The sequence below is a fragment of the Mesoplodon mirus genome (assembly GCF_964341445.2).
Source record: "Mesoplodon mirus genome assembly, chromosome: 13".
Classification (NCBI taxonomy): domain Eukaryota; kingdom Metazoa; phylum Chordata; class Mammalia; order Artiodactyla; family Ziphiidae; genus Mesoplodon; species Mesoplodon mirus.
In genome coordinates this window covers 15,881,010-15,894,342 of record NC_138989.1, presented here as the reverse complement: position 1 = coordinate 15,894,342, position 13,333 = coordinate 15,881,010, and the positions used below count along the sequence as shown (strand labels likewise).

General features: G+C 45.7%; 1 protein-coding gene across 4 annotated transcripts in view; it reads left to right on the top strand.

Moving 5' to 3' along the window:
- Positions 1-13,333, top strand: part of PTPN11 (protein tyrosine phosphatase non-receptor type 11) — an 80,208-nt gene that overhangs the window by 36,940 nt on the left and 29,935 nt on the right. For all 4 annotated transcript variants that reach the window (XM_082640160.1, XM_082640161.1, XM_082640163.1 and 1 more), the window contains exon 7: positions 12,357-12,453. In XM_082640160.1, coding sequence (XP_082496286.1) covers positions 12,357-12,453 — 97 coding nt within the window. The remainder of the gene's footprint in view (positions 1-12,356; positions 12,454-13,333) is intronic.

The window sequence follows — 13,333 nt, the reverse complement described above, 5'->3', positions numbered from 1 at the left end:
GCAGTGGTTAAGAATCCTCCTTCCAATGCAGGGGACACGGGTTCGAGCCCTGGTCTGGGAAGATCCCACATGCCGCAGAGCAGCTGGGCCCATGTGCCACAATTAATGAGGCTCAGGCATCTAGAGCCCATGCTCCGCAACAAGAGAAGCCACCACAATGAGAAGCTCGCGCACCGCAACGAAGAGTAGCCCCTGCTTGCTGCAGCTGGAGAAAGCCCGATGCAGCAACAAAGACCCAAAGCAGCCAAAAATAAATAAATAAATTTTTTTAAAAAGTGAGCTATTTTTTAAAAATTATTATTTATTTATTTATTTTTGGCTGCATTGGGTCTTTGTTGCTGAGCGCGGGCTTTCTCTAGTTGCGACGAGCAGGGGCTACTCTTCATTGTGGTGTGCGGGCTTCTCATTGCAGTGTCTTCTCTTGTTGCAGAGCACAGGCTCTAGGTGCGCAGGCTTCAGTAGTTGTGGCTCGCGGGCTCTAGAGCACAGGCTCAGTAGTTGTGGTGCACGGGCTTAGTTGCTCTGCGGCATGTGGGATCTTCCTGGACCAGGGCTCGAACCTGTGTCCCCTGCATTGGCAGGCAGTTTCTTAACCACTGTGCCACCAGGGAAGTCCCAGTGAGCTATTTTGTAATCTAGTCCCATTTTTATGTTACACTTCAAAATAGCTGAGGCCATCATTTGCACAGACCACTTTTCCTATAAAGTGACTATGAACTTTAAAAAAATTACAGCAGCAAATTGGGTATCTGGTGCAGTGGTGGATTCTTTAAGTTCACTTAGGCAATGCTTAGAGAAACAAAGTCAAACCTTCCTACAGCTTGTGGCAGTAGGGAGTTTTTTATGATCCCTTTGGCGGGGTCAGGATAGAACTTAGAAGGAAATCCTAGCTCGACTTTTCTGGCCATGGAAAAAGGTTGATTCTAAACGCTGACCTGATGGTTTCAGTCTGTGACATCTGAAATTCAGTTCATCTTTTATACATTATTAACAACAAAATGGGGGAAAACTGAGTTGGCTTTCAGGGGAAATGGGAAAAAACAAGATCACATCTGTACTCTACTAAGTCCTCTGTAGATGTCAGGCTGGGGTGATAAATTGTCAGGCACTAAATCAGGGCATTAACGTTTCATTTAAACTGAAGCTAGATCCAAATAGCTGATGGCCTGCTTTCTAGATCTCTTATGTACCTGCTTCTTAAATCCAGTCAGTTTTCAAAAAATTGCCCTTTAAGGTTGGGGCCAGGGGAATAAAGCTGAGAACAGAATGAACCATTATAGAAGAACTTAGGTATGTGGAAGCAGAGACTCATTAAAATCTAAATCCTCTGAAGCTGAAGTTTGATCCAACAGCAAGGCATTATTATTTTAGTGGTTGTACCTTAGTTGTTTCCCAGGAGGTGATAAATTTGGGATCAGTTCCTTCTTACTGTGTGTTCTGATGGTCTTTAAAGTGAACCAAAGCTCTAAATTGCAATGCCACTGATAATTTAACTCTGATAGCTAAGTTTTGTTTGTCTGTGTGCCCGGCTTCTCGTTTTCTGTGAAACTCTTTGTGTTCTTTTGGGTAATTTTTCCCTAGAAGACACTTATAAATTACTTCCGATTTTGATGCATCTTAAAATACAAAGTCTCTTGTGAAGCTCTTTGGTTCTTTTCTCCTTTGATCCTGAAATAAATTCAGGTTCGTGGTTTTCTTCTAGGATATGTGGTATGGTCAAAACATTGCAAACCCAAGTTTTTAATTTTTCCTATAGAGTCCCCATTTTTTCCCTTTCTTTCTCCAATTTTTTTTTTACTGTAGTAAAATGAGATTGTCCTTTTCTGTAAACATCTTTTGTCTCCTGCGTATCTCTGCCATGACTGTAAAGAAGTGGAAAGTATTTCTAGATTTGTTGAAATGCAGTAAAGTTCTGTCAAAATGAGATGGACACTAAATAACTGATGAGGCAGGTTTTGATCCTGCAATTTTGTCCCTACGATGTGCAAGTTACCCGAAACCTGAATTCAGCCCTTGTGTGTCACCGTGAGAGGCATATCGCCTGGCTACACTTATAGGGTATCTGCCCTCTCTGTGCCTGTTCTTCCCTTTTGAGTCTCTAGACCTGAGTTGCCAAGGGGCACTGTGAGCTGAGCCTGGACATCATCTGACTGCAGGACCCAAGTTGAGGATGGAAATCTTGCTGTTGATAGTCCTTTGGCTGCCAGTCTTTGCCTTCACCCTCCTCTTCCATCTCACTGCCCCCTCTGTATCCAGAACCCCAGCTCTCCACACACCTGCTTTGTTCTTCTTTCCCTGTAGAAGGTTTCTTTGCTTCTTGACTTACGAACTTTACTTCTTACCCCTTTCAGATATTGAAACTAGCAACTTTCAGTCATTGTATCAAAGTCTCAGCGATTTTCACTGGCTCAGACGCCATTCATCTCTGGTCCAAGGACACCATCACGTAGAACAAAGACATCTTCATGGACCACTGTGTTTGGGTAAAAATAGTTCTCAGATGAAGGTTATAGGGAGTTGGGCAGACATCCCCAAAATATCTCCCCCAAACAGTAGCCATTGGTGGTGGCAGTGATTAATTTGTTCATTCATTTAACAAATATTTAGTAAGCACAGACTCTATGCTGGAGTCTAGGTTCTGGGGATGTAGCAGAGAACATGTCATAGTCTTTATCCTTGTGGAGTCAATTGGGAGAGACAGACAGTAAACAAAGAAGCAGGGAAGTATTCATTATGTGAGACGGTGATAAATGTTGTGAAGAAAATAAAGTAGGGGAAGATAAAAAGGGTGTGCTGATGGGGGCATCACCATTTTACATAGAGCTCTCTGACAGAGTGGCATTTGAGTGGAGACCTGATGGAAATAATGGAGCAAGGCATGCAGATAACCTCAGCAGGAACATTCCAGGCAAAGGGAACAGCAAGTGCAAAGGCCCTGAAGTGGGAATGTGCTTAATGCACGTGGTGCACAATCAGCAGACAGGCCAGTACTATCAGAGAAGGGTGAGCAAGAGGGAAATGTAGGTGGAGCCATAACGGAGGGGTCAGATCCTACAGGGCACTGTGGTCAGGGTAAAGCTGTTGGCTTTTACTTGGAGTAAGATGGAAAATCTAAGGAGAGTTTTGAGCACAGGACTGAGGTGATCACTCAGGTTGCCACACGGAGGACAGTCTGCAAGGGGAAGGACAGAAGCAGGGAGATGGGCAGGGAGGCAAATTGCAATAATTTGAACAGAGAAATAATGTTGGCTTTGACCAGGGCAGCAGCAGCGGAGGTGCTTGAGAACTTGAGACTTTTTTGAAGGTAGAATTGTCAGTATTTGAAGGTAGAGTTGATAGATTGTATGGTTAAGACAGAAGTGAGGCAGGATAAGGTGAAAGTTTTTGGCTTGAGCAGTTAATTAGTAGGATGGAGTTACCATTTGCTTAGATGGGGAAGAATGGAAGGAAGGGTTTGGGGGAGACTCGGAGGGATGAGTTTTGGGGGAAACTGGGAGGGATGGGTTTTGGGACAAGTGATCAACTTCCATTTTAGAGATGTTAAAGTTTGAACTGCCTATTACATACCTAATGGGAATATGATTCTTCAGCTAATTCAATTGTGTTACAGGTGGGATTGTACTAGAATGTTCTTCCTTCCTCACTTCACCTTGCTAACATCTCTTCACTCTTCAGTTCCCAGCATCAGGGTCATTTGTCATTTTCTCAGGGAAACCTCCTTGATCCCTGTCCCTATGCCTGGATTGATTCTTCCTGTTATATGTGCACATAGCAGCAGATCCTTTCCTTTGTAGAGTTTACCATCCTTGGAATTCATGAATAATTTGTGTAGTTATTGGTTTAATGTTTGTTTCTTGTCACTGTGAATCCACAGAAGCAGATGGCGTTACGAGGTCTGTTGGAATAAGAAGAGGTCTTGTTCAAATGAAACTGTTGGTGAAAAAATGAAGAGACAAACTTTGATCCTGCTGTTTTATGTCTGCTGTGTGCATATTATCTAAAAAATAGTCCGGGTCAGTCTGTGGGCCTCGCAAGGACAGATAGTCCTGTTTTGTTCACTGTAGCCCCAGAATCCAGCAGAGAGCCTGGCACACAGTAGGCACAAAATAAGTATTTGTGTTGTGTTGAATCTGAGCTGTTTTCCATAGCAAGAGAGACTTGTATTGGCTTCAGACCCCTTGCTTATATTCAATAGGGAACAGCTTTCTGATGCTTAAAAAGTGTGGAGGAATGTTCCAGGCTTTGCTTTGAGATGTTCCTCTTTATTCCCATGCAGTTTTCATTTGGAGCCCCTGTTTGAGGCTTGGTGAATGCACATTTTGGTCTCTGAGACCCCTCTACACACTTGCTTAAAAGGATGTCATTCAGGGTCGCAGTAATGAATTTCAGGCAGATTTTAGTTTTGAACCCTCTGTTTCTGATTTAAAAAGAAACACAATACACACAGACGGACCTTCCACAACACCTTTTTAACTGGAGTTCTATTTTCTCAGCTCTTCAAAGCTTATTTTCCTTAGTAATTGGGGTTTTTTTTTAAAGCCCAGCCTCCTTCTGTTATACAAGCCTCTCTTCCCTGTCGTGGTCTGAAGCTGTGCTCCATTTGCACGGGCATCGCAGGCATTTCTCTGACAGCCACACAGATGTCCTGGATTCCACCAGCAGCTCTGCCAACCGACAGAGGAGCTAGTGCCTTTCTTCAAACCCACAAATTCTACTTGGAGATGGTTAGGTTTTATGGAGACAAGGCTTTAACTGCACCCCAAAGCTGTATCTCAAAAAATAATTCTTGCTGGTGATCTCTAGTGGAAATCTTCTGCTTGGTGACTAAGCAAAGCCATATTGAACAGCTACCCCAACCAGGGCTCCAGCCTCATGATTAAAAATGCTCCGGGAGGGCAGCCTTGAGCTGTCACCAGGCTTTTCCATCCAGGCCTGAGCTCCCAGCTGCTTCATAGAAGGGCTGCTACCTTCTGGTGGGCAGAGCATCACAGTGGCTAAGGGGTTTTATTCCACAAGCTCCATTCTGGAGAAATTCCTTTGTTTCCTTTGAACTATTTCTCTTTCAGCCCACTCCACCGCCGCCGCCGCCCCACCACCCCTTGCTTTTGTTCTGTGCCCCTCCAGTGTCAGGTTTTTCTCTTTAGAGTTGTTTTCATTTGCTGGAGATGCTTGACATCTTTACAGAGAATTGAAGAACCGAAGGTGCTTCCAGGTGCTTTCCCATCTCTGCTGTACCTTCCCCTTTGCCTCTGAACCAGCTTGCTGCTTTCCGCACTGTGGGCCTGTGCTTCAGCCTCCATTTCTTCTTAGCCCCTTTCTTCTTTAACCTTGGAACGTGACAGCCCACAGTATGCTGAAGTAACACTTTGAGAAGACACCAGTGGCTTTCTTATTAAGATTAGAAAATAGTCTTTTCTCTGGCCTCTTTCTTCCGTGAGCTGCTCTTGAGACAGCTGTCCAGTTCCTCATTCCCACCATTTTCTTGTTTCTCTGATCCGCAGCAGCATGTGCCTGGTTTATTCCTTCCTCCCCTCCCTTGTGCTCTTCTTGCTGTTCGTTGCTTTTTCTTCTCCCAACCAGTTAACTCTGGTGGTTCTCCAAGACATGGTCTGGGCCCTCTGCTTATCCTGCTTTAAACTTGCTCTTCACTGAGGAGTGCGTCCATTTTCACCCTAGTCTGATTACCACTAAGTTTGTGTTGCTTCTGGGCTCTGGTTCTACCTTTTGAATTGTGCCTTCCACACTTCTTCTTGGCTGTCATAGCTCTTCAAACTCAAGCATTCACAACCAGACCTGTTATTTTGTTGTTTTCCCCTTCAGACCAAATATCCCCTTTTACTTCTCATCTCTGGTGGTTGTCCTGTGTATTTTCTGACCCTGTAGGCTGGAATCCTCAGAGCATCCCTTAACTCATCTTTCTCTTCTTTCTCCCATACCTTGCCATTCACCAGGTCCGGTTGATTTTTCTTTCCTAGTTGTCTTTGTGGTCTTAGAGGAAGGAAAGAAACTAGCATTTATTGTCTGCTTGGTGCTGCATTTTGGGCTAGGGAAATCATCTCATTGCATCCCCAGATCTTATGCGGTAGGTAGATCTTGTGTCCCCTGGGTGCTCCGAGAGATCAAGGCACCTGCCCAGGACCGCCCAGGTGGGCAGCAGCAGAGACGGGAATCTCTCCTGATGCCAGGGGTGCAGGCTCTCATCGCCTCACAAGACGCCAGCTGCTCTTTTACTCTCGGCCTCTGCCCTTCCATTCGCCCTTCATGCTAATCTACTCTCAGCATTTCTCCTGTCACTCTTCTGCTCAGAAACCTTCAGTGGCTCCCAATCTCCCACCAGAGGCATAGCATTTTCATTTTGAAGATGAAGACACTGAAGCCCAGGAGAAGGGAGAAAGTTGTCCCCAAGGATGTGGCTAGCAAGTAGTTGGCTGCCGTTTGAACTTCCAGAACTTCTGACTCTAAGTCTACCATGCTGTGCTTCTCAGCCGTTGAAGATCCCCTGCCCAGTTCTCAAGGCCCCCCATCTCCTCACCTAACCTCATTTCCCACACTGACAGAACTCAGCTTCCAGACTCTGACCAGTTTCCTTCACCCTAACTCTGAGGCCACTAACTCTGGCCTCTTAGCCACGTTTGCTTATGTCCCTAACTTGCTGGGATGTTTTCCTTCCTTCCTTGTACCCATCTTAGCCCCTCACTTGCCTCAAGCCTCACCTCCTCCCAGAAACCTGCTTCACTTAGTTTTCATGGATCTCACTCCCTAAATTCCACACCGCATAATTAATTACACACTTAATCATAGATTATTAATGATAGATTTGTCTTGTACTGTTTGCTGCTGTTTCCTATGTCAGAACCTGTTCTCCTCTGGGGACCGTGTCTTCTAGATTTGTTTTTCTGCTTCACCTTGTTGGAGGAAGGAGGTGACTTAACTTCAAACAAGCACCTGGAAAGGAACCAAATCTTGGATTGGTTTTGTCCCTCACGGTGCTTTGTAAATGCTTGTCCATCACTTGGGACCTTCTCTGGTGATGAGAATCTCCAACTGCCCTTTCACTCCTGGATGATGCCACGGACTCACTGGGGATGAGCCTCCCCAACTCCACTGTGGGGAAATGGTGACAGGCCGTGCAGCGTGGCATCTGGAAGTGGGGGCTTTCAGCCTGTTACCAGGCTGCCGGTGGTGCCTGGTAACACCACAGAGTTTGCAGTAAAGAGGACGGAGTGAGAATTCCAGTGTTCCTCTGTGCGGAGGGCAGATGCCAAAGGGAAACAGAAGTTCATTCAGACCGGGAAGAAGGCCCGGTCTGGCGCCCGCCTACGTGGTTACTGCTGTCTTATTATTCGTGGCCCCCACACCAGAGAGGCCATCTGCCTGACAGCCGTCCTCAGCCCTCTTTCTCTCCTTCAGGTGACCAGCCATGAGTGGGGTAGGGGGAGAGTTAATAGGAGCTTTTACATTTTTATCTTTTTATAATTTATAAAAACCTTCTTTTATTATTGAAGTTTTCACACACGCCGAAGTCGAGAAAATAGGACGATGAACCTTCTTTTTCCCAACCCTCAGCTGTAACACTTATCAGTATTTTGTTAATCTTGTCTCCTCCCCTTGTAGCTTTGTTTTTTTTTTGTTTTGTTGTTTGTGGCCGCCCTGCGCAGCATGTGGGATCTTAGCTCCCCGGGATCAAACCCGTGCCGCCTGCAGTGGAAGCGTGGAGTCTTAACCACTGGACCGCCAGGGAAGTCCCTGGAGCTTTGTTTTTAAAAATACTGTACAGTTTGGTCTGGCCTTAATGGTTAGTGGCATTATTTTTATTTTCCCTTAGCAATTTGTCCCTGTTGCTCAGAGCAGTGCAGGCAAATGGTTCTCAGGCCACTGTCCTGGCATGTGGGGCTGCCTGGCTCTGCCCGTTCATTTGTTGTTTGTCTGTCTTTCTTTGATCCTGTTTCTCCACTTGCGTTCGTGACATTCTGGTCAAGAGCCAGTTCCAATGGTCTTTAATCAGAGGACTTTGGAAGCCTGTGAGGGTCTCTTTCGGTCGTCACGGTGACAGGGGATATTGCTACTGGCATTTAGGCTGGAGGCTGGCAGGGGTCCAGGTGTGGGGAGCACAGATATTCAACAGCCATAGATGTGAGGGACCGTTCTGCATTGTGAACACCTGTTCCATCCACACTCGGTCATGCTGCTGGGCACGCCTAATGTACAGTGTGGATTGGGGGTTGCCTTTCTCTTCATGCCTTTTATAAAGGCTTAAAAGTTTGATATAATCCATTTGTTGATCACCGTTGATTCATGTAATCAGGTGACTGTAACTAGCCTCTGGTCCTTTCTGAGGGTTCATCCTTGGTTGCAAACCCTTTGGTTGTTTTACTTGGGAAAATGGGGTATCTTGCAGCCTGTGCCCCAGCTTTCTAGTTGCCTGTCCCACGCCTTATCACTGGCATCCTGCCAGGCCCAGTGGAGAATGGGGATGGAGACGGTGACATTCAGCCAGGTGACATTCAGCCGCAGGTCATTCACAGCTTTTGGTGCCCTGGGGGCAGCTGAGAGGGAGGTTGTGGAAGATCAACCTTGAAGGGATTGTAAACTCCTGGGGGCAGGGCTTGTTGGCTATTCTCCTGCCTCTTCTGGCCATCAGCCTGCTGCTGGGGAGGAAGCGCCCCTTAGCAGGCGGTAGCTGATTATCTCGGGTGCAGTCGGGGAGCCTCTGCAGGCAGAACATGGAAAGTGACAACTTCTGAGTTCTTTTTATTTTCAGTCTCACTCGAGATGGATGGCAGCCTTCCACTGTGGGAAATGAAATGTGTTCAGGCAACTTGGGCCCCAGGCGCAGATGAGAATGGGCTAATGGGCACTGAGGAAGGAGCGGGGCTGGCCGGGGAGAGGCACACTGTTAGTCATTACTAATCCGTGACAGCTGCCAGCCGCTGGCGGTTAGCACTCTACTGCGCCTGGGACACAGGGCCTCTGGGCCTGTCCTTTCTGGAACACTCCAGGGCCCAAACTGTCTCAACTTGTGTGCTGTTCAAACCTCAAATCCGCATGGAAGAAGCAATTGGTAACTTAATGCAGGATGAGGGAAGCCAGAGGCTGAGCTGAGTAGATGGTCCAGCCAACATGCTATGGGTATTGGTGAGGGTTTCCCTGGCCTGGAACTCTAGATTATTCTAGCAAAGTGTTCTTGGTGTGTGAGATGATTTTCGGTGGCACCCCATCACAGTAAGATCGAATTAGCGAGTGAGGAAGGTTTTTCTCTTTTTAACCCTTATCCATTCCTTTTGACGTGGCTTAGGAGAAGGTCTGAGTACAATTTTAATATGCCTCTAACACCTACCTCTAACACCTGCCAGTGTCCCTTTTCCTTTACAAAGTCTCAGGCATGCTACAGTATCCAGGTAGAATTTGACAATATTTTGTTTTTATTATATTCCTTTTTCTGGTTACCTTCCATATATGGCAAGTCATACTGGTTTTCATGTGTGCTAGTAATATGCAGTTTCCTTTTGAAATCCATTTTCTGAAGGGGAAAAAAGAGGCAGTTAATTTAAGAAAACAACTGATATAACAGGTGATGTGCTGAGATGGCACAGCATCTTGAAGATGCTTTTCAAATGACTGAAGATCGGGAAATGCTGTTTTAATATTTTGCCTACGTGGTTTTTCTTTACGTTGAAGGCCAGGCCGACAGTGTCAGCATGGGATGCTGAGTGTGGGCCCTGTAGTACCGAGGCCATCGCCATGATGGTCTGTGGTTTGTATGTCTCCCTCCACCCCCTTCTGTATTTATTTGTTCATTCAGCGGATACATTTTGAGTGCCTACTTTGTGCTGGATGCTGTGCTGTTTGCAGGCAAAGAAGGGTGGTCCATACTCTCTAATAGAAGAGACAAGATTGTAAAAACGTAGCTGGGATTCAGTGTGACGAGCGTACTCACGGAGGGAGGTGCTGCAGCCCTTGCACTGGTATTGTGAGCCACAGGGAGGTCATGCTGAGTGGGTCAGGAGAGCTTCCCAGAGGAGGAGGTATTTGCGGTGGGTCCTAATGAGTAAGTAAAATGTAACCATTCATAGGTACTCAAGGCAGAGAAAGGGAATTCTAGGCAGAGGGGATGGCATGAATAAGAACATGAAGGCCTGAAGAAATATGGTGAGTTCGAGACCCTTGTGTATATTTGGTGTGGCTAGAGTGTAGACAGTGCGCCTTAACTCTTAACACCAACCCTGTGGGGTAGGTAATTAGGATTAGCCCCACTTTACACTTGAGGACACTGAGGCACGGACAGGATAGTAACTTGGCGAAGCAGAAGCTGAGGTTAGAGACAGGCCTCCATTAGCTCAGAGAAGGTTTCCTGAGTTGTTCTGAAAAGCGTGCATTTGATCTTGAAGGCAGAGGGAGAAATTGAAGGTGATTAAACAGGGTGGGACTGGGTGAAATTTGCCTTTTCTAGAGATTGCTCTGGCAGTGTGCCCTCCACAAGTGAAGCATCACTTGAAGTTTGTTTCATAAGTGAACACTTGAATGCTTTGCTGTCAAGTTTGTTTTGAATCAAGCGCCTAGTTATTTCCTAGCATGTGTCTCGCCCTCCCCCCACCCCATTGTAGCTTTTGTTGATGTTGTTTCTCTTCACTTGGTTAAGTGATTGATTCAGTTCATAGTGTTTGAACCTCACCTTAATGTCTAATAATCAAGATCACACTTTCTTCCTAACACAGCAATATTGCACGGTAAGGCTGGCTCACAGTTCAGAGGAAGTGCCAGCTCCAAGAAGGCAAATGGCCGTAATTACTTACAGTGAACTCATTTGAGAATTTTGAGTGACCGTTTGATTGTCAGAGTTCTGCATACATTGTATTTTATTTCCGTCCAGGTTTCCACTGGCTAAACACTTTGGTTATGAGCTGTGTGTCAAGGCCAAATATTGCATTTTGAAACTGAGTGTCAAACTAGCAATTTAAACTCCTGACTTTCACACCTGTCTGTGAAATTCAGATAAATGAACTGGAAATCTAACAGGGCTGCTGTGTTACGAAATACTGACTCCGCCTCTCCTTGTAGAGAAATCTCTAAGGGAAAATCATTTTAGCATATATAAATATATTAAAAATATATATAACACACTTTTCCCCCCCACTTTTTTAGTCTTCCTTTCACTTTCTTGATTTGCCCCATTTGTGATTTCCCATTCAAATTAGGCTTGTTTGAAACCAAGGGTCCCTTGAAGAGGCACTTCTGGTAATTTTGAAAATGAAACCTACTCCTTGAAAATGCTTCAGCCTGGCTTGTCCACCTTCCTGTCTGTTTCTGCAGCTGGTGCTTCTCACCACTTCCCCACATCCTCTCTTCCCCTGGGGCCAGCTCCGCTGTGGCTGCCTGGTTTAGGCTCTTGCCCTGATCCCCACCTCCTTTACCTGCAGAGGTGTCCTTCCTGACCCCTCGCTTTGGGAGCCCGAGAGTCCTCCTCCTCCGTCTCTGGCTGCGGAGAGGATAGGGGCCACCTCCCCTCAAAGCATAGGAGAGCGGGTGTCTGTGCAGACGCAGGCTGGCTGCCCAGGGCACTGACATGGGTTTGAGGCATAGGAGGACTCTAAAGCCTTGCTAACAAAGCTTGCATGCCCATGATCTAGTGGTACCAGGACTACTTCTACTGTCCCCGAGGATCCAAATTTGAGAACTGACTTTCAGCTTGCTCTGAATTAATCGATGGCAAAAGGCAGATCATAAAATCCTCAAGAACATGGATCACATGTATTATTTGGATGCTGTATACCAATGCTCACTGGCTTTCATTCTTAATAATTGTTATTTTAAAAGGTTTCTCTTCTTATAAATATTTATTTATTGTAGCAAATTTAGGCAAAAAACAGTTAAAAAAGAAAAAGAAAGAAAAGAAAAAGAAAAAGCATAATCCCACTGCTCCGAAAAAAATAATCCCCGTTACTTTTTTGGTGTACATCCTTCTGCGATTTCTTATATACACAGGTGCGTGCAGACATATGGGCTTATGTAATGCACTGTTTTGGAAGTTTGACCTGCTTTTCAGTTAATACTTAGTCTGATCATCATTCCAAGGCATTCAGTATTCTCCTAGGATATCTTTTAAACGTCTGTAGAACATCTTTTGTATGGATGAACGAAAGTGTTTATTTAGGCAGCTCTTTCTGGTTGGACATTTATGTTGCTTCCAGTGTTCCTGCCACTCTTGATATAGCATTAAGGTGAACTTTCTTGTAGCTATTGCCCACGACTCTTGAACATTTCCTAGGATAAATTCCCTAAAGTGGAAGTGCTGGGTCAAGCTTTTTTTTTTTTGAAGCTTTTGGTGCATAATAATATTTACTTTTGTTTCTCTCTAGACACTACAACAACAAGAATGCAAACTTCTCTACAGCCGAAAAGAGGGTCAGAGGCAAGAGAATAAAAACAAAAATAGATATAAAAACATCCTGCCCTGTAAGTATCAGTATATTTCTCCATAATAGTCATTCTTGGAGGTTTTGATTCCCAGTGTCTCAGTAACTTTTCTGGGGGCCATGTGCTTTCTCAGCAGATCCAAGGCCTTAGCTTCTTTTAATTGTAAGTAGTTTCCAAAATAATCAGCTGTTTTGGGGATGGATGGCCTCTTTCACTGAGTTCCTGTGATGTTGATTACGGAGTAAAATTGCCACTGGGAGGCTTAGTGTGTGGTTGTTTCCTTCTGTTAATTAATTTTGTCTGCCATAGGAGAGATCATCTCAAGGCTTGCCATCTCCCAGGGTCTCACCGTCAGGCTCAAGGGTCCCAGGCTTGTGTCCTTGCTTTGCAGCGCCCAGCCCTTGGGTCTTGGGGATGGCACGCCTCCTTTCTGGGGCTCCGTTCCCTCATCTGGGGAACAGACGAGCTCCTCCTGGGGGTTCTTCCAACTGTTCCCTTCATCTTTTCCGACATCCCTCATCCCTTGAGCTCGAATTACTGGAGATTCAGGTGCATACCTATGCTTTGCTCAGAAGCAGACCTTGTGATATTCATAAAGCAGTACCTCCTTTAACACCCAGATGCTGCCAGGTAGAGCCTGAGTTGAACTGTAGTGAAAAAGAGGCCCAGAAGGATGTAGGCCTTGGGTGAGGATCCCAGAAATGGCACCACGCAGTTGTGATAGCTCACCTCCCCTGAGTGCTGTCTCTGTGCCAGACTCTGAGTCCGTATCTCACTGAATCCGTGTCCCATGCACACAAAGCAGGAGTTCTTATTATCCCCATTTTAGGGACCATTTTATAGCAAGGGCACAAGTGGGAGTGAGTGGGAGAATTGGTACTGGAGCCCCCAAAGTCACGGCTCTTAGCCCTGAGCTCTA